This window comes from Apodemus sylvaticus, chromosome 5 (genome assembly GCF_947179515.1).
Source record: "Apodemus sylvaticus chromosome 5, mApoSyl1.1, whole genome shotgun sequence".
Classification (NCBI taxonomy): domain Eukaryota; kingdom Metazoa; phylum Chordata; class Mammalia; order Rodentia; family Muridae; genus Apodemus; species Apodemus sylvaticus.
This window is the reverse complement of record NC_067476.1, coordinates 151,231,575-151,245,273: the sequence shown is the minus strand read 5'-3', so window position 1 is coordinate 151,245,273 and position 13,699 is coordinate 151,231,575. Positions and strand designations below refer to the sequence as shown.

The following is a 13,699-nucleotide window of genomic DNA, read 5'->3' as shown; positions in this document are numbered from 1 at the left end:
AGAGATCGAGTCACCGAGCAGTGTCTCTTCATGGCTTCTGCGTCAGGTTCTTGTCCTGATGTCCCTCAAGGATAGACTGTCACCTGCAGTGTAAGCCGAATGACCCGTTTCCTCCCCTAAATTGCTTTTGGTTGGAGTGTTTAACCAACCACAGAAAAGCAGAGAAGGTGGAAATCAGCACCAAGAAGTTGCCGCCATGCAGCTAAGCGTGCGGGTCTTACGCCTCTGGGGTATTCTGTTGCGGGACTGTGGAGGACTTTGGAATTTAAGCTGGGAACAAACGATTGAGTGTTCAGGGATTAATGGAATGTTCTGTGAGAGCCTAGACGCCAAGAATGCAGTGAGAAATGTGGACTGTGGGGGCCTGGCTTGTGAGGTTTCAGAAGGAGGTAATTTCTATCTTTGCCATTTGTGTGATATTTTGAACTAAGAACCCGTGGTCAGCTAGGGTTGAAGAATCAGCTGCGATTCATAAGAGACCAGCATATTGAGGTAAAATTCTCTCTGTGCTTCATTAGGACAATAGAAAGTAATTCCTCAGGGCTATACCCAGAAGCTCATGTTCTAGCAGCCCCTGAACTTGACAATGCATTGTCCCCTGTGGTACTGGTTTTAAAGGTATGAAGCTACCGGATTAAAGGAGTCACGTCAAGCATTAAGTCTGGTAATGGCTTGCAGGGTTGGCATTTGTGAAGAAAGGCCAAGAGAGGCTGTTGGTGAAGGTACAGCCTCAGTTCCAAAGGAGCCTCTGGGATACCAGAGATGGTGGGAGTGTGGGAGTGTGGGATGTCTACCAAGGGCAGAAACAGGAGTGGGTGGAGCTGACAGGAGACAAGCCTTGTGTGCCAGGAGTGGCAGAGCTGGGGACTTCAGGCCGACCACGCCCTCTGGAGTCCAGAAGATCATGGATGAGTTCCAGATGTCAGACACTGAGCTCCAAAATTTAGACTCACATTTCCGGATTTCAGTTTTGCTTTGATCTTTTCTTGTGGGATAAGAAAGTTTATAACGTGTGTGTGTGTGTGTGTGTGTGTGTGTGTTTATTTTGTTGAAGCTCACAGTTAAGAGACTTTGGATTTTACAAAGGACCTTGGACTTTTAAAGTGCTGAAAAAACTAAAGACTGGATCTTTTAAAGCTACACTGTATTTTATAATATATATAATATATAATATACTGTATTTTATAATATAATATTAACACGGAATCCTGGGGACAATGGATCGAAAGATTGTGGCTTAGAAGAGATATGATTTTGGGTCAAGTTGGTAAGGGGTAGAAGGACCTCATTAGCTTTCATTTCCACATTGACATAGCCTGGTGTCAACTGAATGAGAAGGTTCAGCTGACACCAAGGAATTGCCAGACAGGCCTATGGGAATGTCTATGGGAGACTGATTATTAATCAATGGGTCCAGACTACTATGGGCGTCACCATCCTTAGGCTGGTGGTCGTGGGTTATATAAGAAAGCTATTCGGTATGAGCTTTGATACAGACAGCTCAGAGGGGAGGTGGTGTGGTGGGGAGGTTGGTTAGTTTATAGTTAAAGTGTAGGCATAGGCAACAAGAAAACTAAAGTGTATGAAGCACACACACTTAAAGTGTATGTCCGTGTGACAAGTGAATATTAAGACAAGAAACCTGCTGAGCATGCGTCTGTGAGCGAGCCAGAGAGCAGAGCTCCTCTCTGGTTCCTGCTTTGAGTTATTGCCCTGACTGCCCTCGGTGGTAGACTGTGACCTAGAAGTGCAAGCCACAGAAACTCTTTCCTCCCCTAAGTCCTTTGGTCAGAGCGTTTTATCATGGCAACAGAGACGAGACTGGAAGAGAATACAAGAGGGACTGCAATGACCTGAACCCTAGGGAGGCAGCAAACTGGGCAGGGGAAGAGAAGACAGCCTTGCTAACGGTTCAAAGCTAACACTGACATGAAATTAGCTCATCTCTCAGCGCCACTGTCTACATCCATGTTTCAAAGTGCACAACCACTGGTCTATCTACCCAGTCACTCACCATGTATCTACCCAGCCTCCCAGCCACTCACTCATCTGTACATCTACCCACTTATCTATTTATCTATCTGTCTGTCTGTCCGTCCATCTGTCCTTCTGTCTGTCCATCCATCCATCTATCTATCCATCTATCCATCCATGTATCTATGTATATAATTATCTATGTATCTATCTATGTAACTATGTAGTCATCCACCCATCCAGCTATTATCTGTCTGTCTGTCCATCTATCCATCTATCTATCCATCCATCCATCCATCCAAATATGTATATATTTATCTATGTATCTATCTATGTATATCTATGTATCTATGTAACTATGTATCCATCCATCCATCTACTGTCTATCTGTCTGTCTGACTGTCTGTCTATCTTCTACTTATCCATCCATTTCTCAAATACCCATCTACCTGTTCATCTACTCATCCACCCACCTACTTATCCATCCATCCATCCATCCATCCATCCATCCATCCATCCATCCATCCATCCATCCATAATTCTGGATTCATCTGTAAGCCGGGAGCTGAGCTATGTGCTACGTAGGAAGGGGGTTTGAAGGCATATGTAGGAATGAAGCATGGTCACTGGTGGGCTCTGGGCACGTGCTCCACGGCTGAGTTACGCTCGCAGCATTTCACTTTGAGGCAGGTGCTCTGCCCCTGGTTCAAAACGACCAGCAAATGTTTTCTGTGGTGGTGACAGAGAAGGAGGGGAGGTGGAAGCCAGATTCATAGCACTAGGCTGGACATGCATTCCCAAGTGACCATGTTCTGTGGTAATGTCAGCATTTCTTGGAACTGGAGATGAGGCAGGGCCTGCCACAGAGCCAGATCTCAGGAACACCGAAGACGAAGGGGAGGAGGAGGAACAGGGACTCAGCTAAGGGATGATGACCTTAGAGAAGGTAGGCTTCCTGTAGCTAAAGGATTCAGCACCTCCAGGGAAAGCAGATTGTGATGCAGACTCTCACCGGTTTTCACAAAGTCATCATCTTTGCACAACAAGCCAGGAAGACCAAACGAAGGCACGACCCAGGGCCAGACTCCCACCCTGCCTCTGATCCCTGTAGTTATTTGATTCAGAGGGTGACAATGGTCTATGTTAATCATTTACCATGCTGGAGTGGGCCGGGACCAGGCTCGCCACACACCGTAACCTCATTTAATCTCCTGTATGGCACTCTACAGAGTGGGTCATTGTCACGGCCCATTTGCCAGAGGAAGAAACTGAGACGAAGATTGCCTGGCTGGGCCGTGGCTGGTCTGGGAGTGAGCCCCGGATGCTCCACACCCACGGCGCAGACCCTTTTCATGATGACTCAGTCCATGCTGAGACAGTAGGGAACTAGCCTTGGCCTCTACCCAGAGAGAAGATGCCGAAGATCTTTGAGCAGGGCTGGCAATTCCTTTTAAACCGTCAAAGAGGGTGGTTTGCGCAGATGCTTGTGGGTGCCAGGAGAACTGCTGGGTGCCCTCTGCCATGCAGTCCTGGTCTCAGAGCCCACACCTTTGTGGTGAGATTCTGAACAGGGTTGTCTAGCTTCATGAAGCAGGAAGGGGCAATGTCATGGTCTTGATGACAAAATAATTACTCCGAGAAGCCCGGCTTTGCTCTTAAAATGTTCCACGTGACGTTGCTTTGTACTGGACACGTGACCTGCTGGTTACTTGGGACTGTCCTGTAGCTTTCCTCTTCCACGATCTGGCATCACACAGAGACCATGAGATAGGGCAAGCCCGGGTCTGAGGGTGCCACTGGCAGCAAATCCCTCGGCACACTGGCAGGGAAGGGTTAAGCCGAAGGTTTCGGTGTGATACTTTAATGCCTTCTGCTTACCCCAACCTCTACCAGGAAGGCTGACAATCCCAGCACAGCAAACAAAAGGTCAGATTGTTCTGGAGAAAACTAGTCTGGCAGCATCATTTGCCAATAATTTTCTCAACAGCTTAAACTTTCTTCTGCTTCCTTGACTTCAACCCAACCTGAAAGCAACAGGTAGACAAGTTCGTCTTTGGGGGATCCTGTGAACAAGACTGCTGTTGGCAGAGGGGGTGGCAGGAGGGAGGTAAGGGGCGTAGCTAGTGACCCAGCAGACGATGCCTTAGGCGGCCAGAAAAGCACCCAACGCTACAGCCCTTCACCTCTGCAGTGTCAGGATCTTTTGGAAGAGACCAAGAAGGGCAGCTCAGGTCATGAGCATGTCTACCTGTCCCTTGAGCGATGGACAGGACTGTGATCCATGCGCACACTGGTTCTGTCTAGAACAATCAATGTGAGTGGTAGGTTCTGGGAATGGTACCATGGGTCCCCCAGTCTGTCACAAATGAACGAGGCCTTCTTAACCCAGCCAGCCAGACTTTTGCAGAGGCCCTACCTTCTCTGTCGCTCAGCGCCCCCACGGCAGCGGCAGCGGCAGCACCGTGCTCGCTCCAGTCACTGCTTGCTGCGAGGCTGGGTGAGATCACCACTTCTAACATTGCCTTGTACCTGAGAGGAGACAAAGGGAAATGTCATGAAGTTGTTATTATGCACGCTTGCTAATGAGTCAGATTTCTTCCCCTAAGTATGTAAATATTAAACCTTCTAATAGATTCCATATCATACAAATTAACAAACCTTTTTTTTTGTAAAAATGGAAATGAAGTTCTTGCTGTGAGAGAGAGACAGACAAAGAGAGAATCCACTCCTTTAAATAACTCCTGTGATCAGAATTTTCCTCTCAGAACTATTGTGCTTTGGTCTCTGTTCTGGATTGCCCTCGAACTAGGGAGACTTCCTAGGAAAGGAAGGGGTGACAGGGAGGAAAGGATTGGTATTTGACTTCTAGCGACTAGAGGGGCTGGTGGAGGGCACTTGGAGTTTGGCTGTGGTATGGCAGAAACCATAACCACAGTGGGTGTTGCTCTCACAGGTGACAAAGGGCACAGATGACTGCCACAGTGTTTCACAAGTGCCTTTAGGATGGGGCCTGGCGCCACAGATCCGCCATCTCAGCTGCTTGGGATGCTGAGGTAGAAGAGTCACAAGTTCAAGGCCAGCCTGGGAAACTTTGTGAGACTCTGCTGCAAAATGCTGAGTAAGGAGAGGGCTAGTGAGGGGTGGGGCAGGCTCTTGCCTTACGCATGTGAGGAGGCGTTGGTTTCCATCCCCGGGACCCCGAGTGCCTCTAGGTTATGTGGCATCAGAGCTCAGCACAGCCGCCCCTTCCAAGAAAGAAAACCCTGGGGCTGGAACTGCTCCACATTTTGACATGTCATGGGAGTGGGCATGGGAGTGGGGGTCACACAAGGTACCTAATCAGTTTTCTTAACTTTTCATCGAAACGTCCACACTGGCACAGTAACTGTAGTTGCTAAGTGCTTACCTGCTACAGCTGGGAAATGTGGCTGCCCTCTAACACTCACAGCATGTAGCTTAACCACACTCAACGACCTAGCTGACCTAGCCTTCCGCTCACAATACTCACCGCTGACTGCCACTGCCAGTCAGTGAGAGGCTAACCTGCACTGAGCATTTCATTAGCATCCTGGGCATGGCCAGGTACCACCACGCTGACGGGATGTACCGTGACCAGGACACAAAGTGGCCACAGACTGGGTCTGTCACAGGAACATCATGGATTCAGCTCTCCCTAGTACTGCTGACTTGAGGAAGTGTAAAAGTTGGAGACCACCAAAATGCTTCCCTGACAGGACCGTGGTGCAGGTTAGGAGGCAAGGGGTGGAAGGAACAGGCTCGAGGCAGCCACCCGAGCACCTATGTGTACCGCAAGACTACGCCGGAGCATGCTCAGATAGCATTGTGCAGGCAGACACAGCCAGAACTGAGTAGGAGCCCACGCAGCATGGCAACCGATGGCCACGTCCAGCGAAGAAGCAGAAGGGCACCCATGCAATGATGCCAAGTCTATGAAGCGCCAAGCACACACGTCAGGGCTGTTCGCTGTTGAGGTGCATGGGATCAGAGGACAGCAGTGTGAGCCGGAGAGAAGGCTCGGGGCTTGGGAGCACCCACTGCTCTTGTGAAGACCCAGGTTTGGTTCCCAGAAACTACATCAGGAGACTTGGCCAACAGTCGGTTGCTGGGATTGGACCCCCATCCCCATCCCCCCGCCTCTCTGGACACATGTACATGCGGTATACACAAATGCAAATAATTTTTTTAAGACTGAAAAACTAGAAGACAGCGTGTTGAGTAGGAACTCTCAGGAGGGAAGGGCAGGGGCTGTAAGCACCGGACCCTGGGAGTTCAGCTGGGGCTGTGTTACTCCAGGTGATGATTTCTCCCTGAACAATAACCCCCTAGCCCAGGTTAGCTCTAGCCTATCTGCTACTCCAACCTGCAAGCTAAGAACAGCTTTCAAAGTTTTCATGTTTCTTTACAGTGTTAGAGATTGCGCCCAGGGCTTTGCCTGTGCCAAGCAAATACTCTTCTGCTAAACCTTGGCAAGTTTTCATGATTTTAAAGAGTTAAGGAAAAAAAAATTGAAAGAAGGACGGCCCTCAACACGTGAATACGATATAAAACTGAAATGTGAGTGTCTATGGGTAAAATTCCAACAGGCTGTAACCCACTGTCACACACATGGTTACGGTTACACTATCACCTCCGGGCAGAGTCACTCTAAGAGAGGCTGTGTCTGGCCCTCACGGAGCTGAAGATATTTAATGTCTGGGAGGAAAAAAAAGTTTACCAACAGCGACTTAGTCTGCAAGCAAGGTTATGGATAATCCGTTTGTTCTACAGTTTATGATAGACTTTTGTAAGCCTGAGGCAGGTTTTTAAAGTAAGTGTGTGTATGTGTGTCAGAGAGAGAGAGAGAGAGAGAGAGAGAGACAGAGAGAGAGAGACAGAGACAGAGAGAGACAGAGAGACAGAGAGATAGACAGAGACAGAGAGAAACAGACAGAGACAGACAGAGACAGAGGCAGACAGACAGAGAGAGACAGAGAGAAAGACAGAGACAGACAGAGATACACTCATCCAAATGGGCACATGTAGGGAACATAGATTGAGCTTGGGATGTCTTCCCTCAGTCCCTTCTTTACATTAATTTTTCCAGACACTATCCCTCACTGAGCCTAAAGATGGCTGCTTTGGCTCTGCTCCATAAGCCCTCAGATCTGGTCTTTGCCCCAAGTCACTGGGGTTTCAGCTGTGCACCATGATGTCCAGCTTTTGATATGGGTGCTGGGGATTCGAACCCAGGTCCTTATGCCTGTATAGCAGGCACTTTACCCACTTGCACCATGCCCTAGCCTGAAAGCACTTTCTCTAAAGATTTGAAACTCATGAGAGACTCCCATACAAATCGATGGGCATTTGGGAGGTTTTATGAAAAGATAAGTATTGGTCCTAATGTTCCACGTACACAGGCGACCTGAGAGTCCGTCTCCTTGTTCCCAAATTGTCACAGGGAGGGGGTTGGGTCGCTCCGCCCTTTAGTCCTGCAGAGTGGATTGTGTCTTCTGCAGCAGCAGACATTGAATCTGTCACCTGATTGTAGGGTGTCACGGAATAACATTTTGTTTTTTAACAATGATGTAAAAACCTTGGTCTCCAAATGTCCCCTTGCTGTCTCTGAGTGTGCCTATGAAAGGCCAGAGCTGCGAGTGAAACTGCCAAACCCAGTTTAAAAACTGAATGAATTACTTACTCTCTCCCTGGTACTTAAAACTCACAGATGTGGCCGGAAAAGCGTAGTACAAGACAACACCGTGTGACAATCTAAGTTCCTGACTTCTCTTGGAGACGAAGGACTAGCTCCAGGGTTTTGCTTGGCAACCTCTGGCTGGGGCCCAAAAGCCACTCGCAAGCTGGTCAAGGCCAGAGCTGCTGTCTGTCGCAGGCTCTACCCTGTTTGACTCCTGTCCACTTTGCCCCACCCTCCTTCCCCTGTTTATCCCCCCTTTTTTTTCAGGTCCCAAACAGACATTTTCACTGGGAAGCCCAGGCATGTATATTTTCAGGAGATGCAGAGTGTCCCTTGCAGGCTGTCACATGACTTAGGAATTTTATACAGATCTGCTGGCGCTCCTCAGAGCTTGCTCCTCTCACATTGAGTGGCCCTTGCCGGTTTTCCACTCTGGAGAGTGTGTTTCCTGGAGTCTGCTGTGGGACAGAGGAAGGTGATAAAGGCTTTGGTGGATTTTATGTGGACCTCTACCTAAGCTGTCGGTGGCTTGGAAATCAATTTTGTTTTCCCCTTAGGACCCAACACAGAAACCTGTCATTTTGTTACCCCATTAACACCTGCTGGAGGGAAGAGGGAAGCTGAGGGACAAGAAAGTTGGGAAGGTGACTCAGCTGGTAAAACACTTCCTGCGCTTGAGGACCTGAGTTCAAATCCTGAGCACGGGGACATGTACTTGTGATCCCAGTGTTGGGAAGACAGAAACAGGATTCCTGGCCAAATACTTTAGGCTAATTGTTGAGCCCCAGGCTCCAGTGAAAAAGATTGTTTCAAAATGCAAGGCTGGTGTTCAAGGAACAATACTCCAGGTTGTCTTTTGGTCCCCACAAACTGCACACACACACACACACACACACACACACACACAGGCAGTTCAAGACCATCTTTGGCCACATAGTAAATTCAAGGTCAGTCTGGCTGCACAATATACTATGTTAATTTAAAACAAAAAAAGGAAGAAATCTATACTTGGTAACCAGCTTCTTCCCATTGGATCAGACCTTTTGCCTTCATTTTCTACCCCACCCTAGTTAAGGTTTTTATCTCCAGTCTGCACTATGATCTTAAAATGCATGCATTGATGGGTAGAAAAGTCTGGCTTGTAGCTATACAAGCCTTGCCCTGGTAGGGGCATCCAAGTGGTTGCCATCCCTTATCCATCCCAAACAAGGCTGCAACAAATATCTGGCTATCCATTTAAGCAACATCTCTGTCTGTCTGTCTGTCTGTCTATTTACCCGCCTATAATTTGTAATTTATATATGTATATGGCAGTAGGGCATCAGAAAGGAATCTTGATTTACTTTCAAGATTTTTTGTTTGTTTGTTTGAGACAGGGTTTTACTGACCTGGAACTTTGGCAACTAGCCCATGCTGGCTAGCAAGTTTCACCTTCCTAGAACTGAGATCCCAAGTGTATAACGCCAGGGTAGGTTCTGGGGACTGAACCCAGGTTCTGGGGATTGGACTTAGATCCTCATGCTTCTGAGGCAAGAGCTTTACTGACCAAGCCATCTCTCAGCCCTGCATCTGTGGATCCTTATTATGCATATATGCATTATATTGTACATTTACATATGCATATGCATATACATATACAAATACATATACATATACAATTACACATACACATACATATGCATATATCCTGGGTGGACTGAACTTGATCAAATGTTAACAGCATGTTCCTTATAATTTCTGTGCTGTAAAGACTCCCACCAGCCACGCACACACAAGCTTCCAGTTTCACAACTCGCTGTTAACACATATGTTGTGGTTTCGATAGAAAACCTTCTCCAGAAAGGCTGGTGTGTGGACGGCTTGGTCACCAGCTGGAGGATCCAGTCACTGAGATGAGGCATCTGGTCCCCAGACCCTTTCTGTCACTCTGAGTCTGTCCTTCATAAGGTGAACAGCTGTTCTCTGGGACGCAGTCCCTGCCACAGTGGGCCTCACCTCTCCCTCACCACCATGGAGTCAGGCGGTTGTGGCCTGACACCTCTGAGATAAAGCATTGCCTATGAACAGCAAGGGCAGTCTGGTTAACACTCGTGGAACTGCCCAGCCCTCTAACCTACATGCTGAAGGGCAGGAGGCGGTATTCACAGCTATTCCCACGCCCAGATCCTGTGCTGGAAGGTTTGAGTGTAGATCCACATCCAGGTTCTGAGGAGAGGCGTGTGTTCGGTTCCCTTATTCTGTTCCTTCTTCATTACTATGGCCTTGCTTTAGTGTAGCTGTTTAGGGTTTTTTTTCCTTGTTAACGTGTCTGTGTACCTTATATTAGTCTATTATTCTGTTCAGATGTTGTAAGTTTCTTTCTCTTATTTCCCTCAACCCGTTTCTTTGGGACAGGGTCTCATATAACCGGCGTGGGCCTGGAAACCACTTCATAGCTGAAGCTGACCCCTGATCTTCCTGCCTCAGCCTCCGGAGGGCTGGGATTACAGGAACAAGCTGTCACGGACGTATAACTCAAGATGACAACTGTTTTTGCTTCCAGTGATGGGCTTGAACCCGGGGCCTCGTGCACACCAGGCAGGTTCCCTTCCTGAGCTGCATCTCTAGTCGTACATGTTTGGACTGTCTTTCCTGAATCTTCTATTAGTACCTTTATTTCAGGAATGAAAAAGGTATTGTTTTAAATTGTATTCTGTGTGTATGAGTATTTCTCCTGCACTCGTGTCTGTGCTTGGTGCCTGCACAGGTCAGAAGAGGGTGTTGGATCCCTGGAACTAGAGTTATAGAGAGTTGTAAGCCAACGTATGTGTGCTAGGAATCAAACCTGAACCTCTGGAAGAACATCTAGTGGTTTTTACCACCGAGCCATCTCTCTGGCCCTCTGACATTAAACAAACAAACAAACAAACAAACAAACAAACAAACAAACCAGAACAAAATTTCTTATACATTTAACCAATTATTTTTATTTAGATCTAAAAATCATTTCCCTCTTCCTACATAAAATATATATCTGTGTTAAGCTGTTCCTAATTTCACCTTTTCTACATAAGTCTTTTTTTTTCTTTTTTTCTTTTTGGTATTTTGGATTTGTTTTTTTCGAGACAGGGTTTCTCTGTATAGCCCTGGCTGTCTTGGAACTCACTCTGTAGACCAGGCTGGCCTCGAACTCAGAAAATCTGCCTGCCTCCTGCCTCTCAAAGTGCTGGGATTACAGGCATGTGCCACCACCGCCCGTCTTATATAAATCTTTAATTATCTAGAATTTTTCTTTTATTTTTTTGATTCCAAGCTGTATTTTTGTCTAATGTTGGAAAAAAAATTAAACTAAGTGATTTTTTCTAGTTTGCATTTAGCGAACAACTGAGTGTTAATGTGGCCATAGTTTACATTTCTAGCACCTTTTCTCAGTCACAGACCCTAGGAAGAACGTTTTTTTAAGGCATTCAAAGACAAGGAAGCCCAGGCTAGAGGGCCCAGGATCTCAGAGAGGAGAGATGGCTGCAGGCAAGACAGACCTCTAGTTTCCTTTCTTTCAAGACATTTACTAAGCCATGGGCAAGAGCAATATGACACCTTAGTGTTTTCCAATCCCACTGGGCTGTTGAGACAAATGTCACCAGGCCAGCTCAGGCACAAGGGGAAGGAATCTGAGAACTCTGGAGTGTAGCTTGAGATTGCAGATGGTGTTGCTTTCGGGGAATTGCTGGAAAGCTGGGGAAGGGACAGCAGAGAATCCCAACAGAGAGCTGTTCCTTAGGCAGAAGCCAAGGACAGAGTGGCCCTTCAAAGACAGGGAGCCTCAGCCAACATCCTAGACTTGAGGGGTTGAAAAGGTAGCTTAGTAGATCAGAGTGTTTGGCAAATAAATCACGAGGACCTGAGTTCAAATCTTCAGCACTCATGCAAAAACCTGGATGTGGATGCCAGTGTACCTGGAATCCCAGCGCTGTGGGGGAGCAGATGCAGGGGGATTGCTAGGGCTTGCCGGCTGCCAGCCTAGCTCCAGGGTTAGTGAGGAACCTTGTTATACAGGGACAGTGGAGAGTAACGGGGCAGGACACCCACAGTCCTTCTGTGGACTCAGCATGCACAGGCAGACGCACGCACCCACACACACAGCACTCCAGCCAGACACAAAACAAATCTTCCAGGACTTAAATGAGTGAGGGCAAAACAAATAGATCCTACACCGTGTCACATCTTAATCTCACACTGGATCAAGGAGCGCTTCTGCCATCAGATCCTGTCTAAAGAAAAGCCAAATTTCCCCTAGGAAGATGGAATCTCTCAGAGTTGCCACATTTTTTTTTCAAACACACATACACACAAAACAAAACCTACCAAAACCAAAGATGAAAAATCATATGTGTGTGCATGTATGTATGTATGCATGTATGTATGTATGTATGTATGTATGTATGTAAACTCTCTCACACCTACACACACATATGTTGGGGTACACTGTGTGAAGGCTGTCGCTGGATATTTGGTTGTTGGTTGCTGTACCAGCAGAGAGCTGAGTGCTGTCCAGATTTTGGTATTTTATTCATCACCTAGCTCAGTATTTTGTAAACATATACCTTCCTCACTCCCTGATTGGCTTAATGAAGACCTGATTAACAATAGTAAGGCAGGAAAGGGACGGCAGGACTTCTGGGCTGAGAGAGGGTCTTGGGGAGAAGAATCAGGCACAGGAAGATTTGCCAGCATGATATGGAGGTGCTCGGATGTACCGTACAGGGACTGAGAGATCGATGAAGACAGGTTGTGAGCTAGGATAATGAGATTTAGACAAGTTAGCTGGGAGGAGGCCTAAGCAATAATAAAAATTAACACATGTCTGTGTCATTATTTACACTGCTGGTATGTCCAGGGAGTCCAATTGTATATGTGTATATGTGCATATGTGTATATGTGCATATGCATGTATGTGTGTATGTGTGTATATGTGTATATGTGTATGTGTGTATATGTGCATATGTGTATATGTGCATATGTGTGTATATGTGTATATGTGTGTATGTGTGTATGTGCATATGTGTGTATGTGTGTATGTGTGTATGTGTATATGTGCATATGTGCGTATATGTGCATATGTGTATATGTGCATATGTGTGTATGTGTATATGTGTGTATGTGTGTATATGTGTGTATGTGTGTATATGTGTTTATGAGTATATGTGTATATGTGTATATATGTATATGTGTTTATGTGTATGTATGTGTGTATATGTGTATATGTATATATGTGTATATATGTATGCATATATGCACATATGCATATATGTATGTGTGTGCATGCATATATAAATGCACATATTTGCATATATACACATACATATGCATATAGCTCACACACAAATCAAGTAAGAACTGTGCTTATTTGCCCTCAGTAGACCTACATTACAAAAGACCGCTCTGGAAGCATGAGAATTCAGCAGGGATGCCCAGAGACATAGGACAAATGTGGGGGTAGCCAGGGGACAAATGCACTTGGTCTGTTGTGTCAAGAAAAGGCACATGTGAGAAATGACCAACATCCCAAACCCTCAGGGCTCCACACTGTGATTTTCACAGCAGTCACTTAAAGAATCAAAGGGAATGCAAGCAGTTACTGTCAGTTTGCTTCTTTCATAAACATATAAATAAATATCAGCAGAATAAACCCTTCGATTGTAAGACAGGGGCTGGGCTGGCGAGATGCTCGGTGGATAGAGGCCCCTGCTGCCTGACCTTGCACATAAGGGGGGGTGGAAAGGACCCCACAAAGATGTCCTCTGCCTTCCCCATGTGTACTTTGACATATGCTTTCAATTAAAATAACAATAACAATAAAGATTATCAAATCAGATTCTTGAAACTGACATGCTTCTTCTGAGACCACTTTTAAAGATGACTCAAGATAAATTGGAAACACCGCAAGAGAAACCATCAGAATAGCAAAGCTCGAGCAAAAAAATAATTGGGAAAACCCACATGATATAAACACCAGGAAAGCTGGAGTAACTCCAGACAGACTTTAAGATA

The 13,699-nt window shown here is 46.4% G+C and overlaps 1 protein-coding gene across 1 annotated transcript in view; it reads right to left on the bottom strand.

Annotated features, from left to right (window-relative positions):
• Positions 1-13,699, bottom strand: part of Eya2 (EYA transcriptional coactivator and phosphatase 2) — a 170,439-nt gene that overhangs the window by 96,979 nt on the left and 59,761 nt on the right. The window contains exon 2 of the mRNA XM_052184294.1: positions 4,391-4,503. Within this exon, the coding sequence (XP_052040254.1) occupies positions 4,391-4,493 (103 nt within the window). The 5' untranslated portion in view covers positions 4,494-4,503. The remainder of the gene's footprint in view (positions 1-4,390; positions 4,504-13,699) is intronic.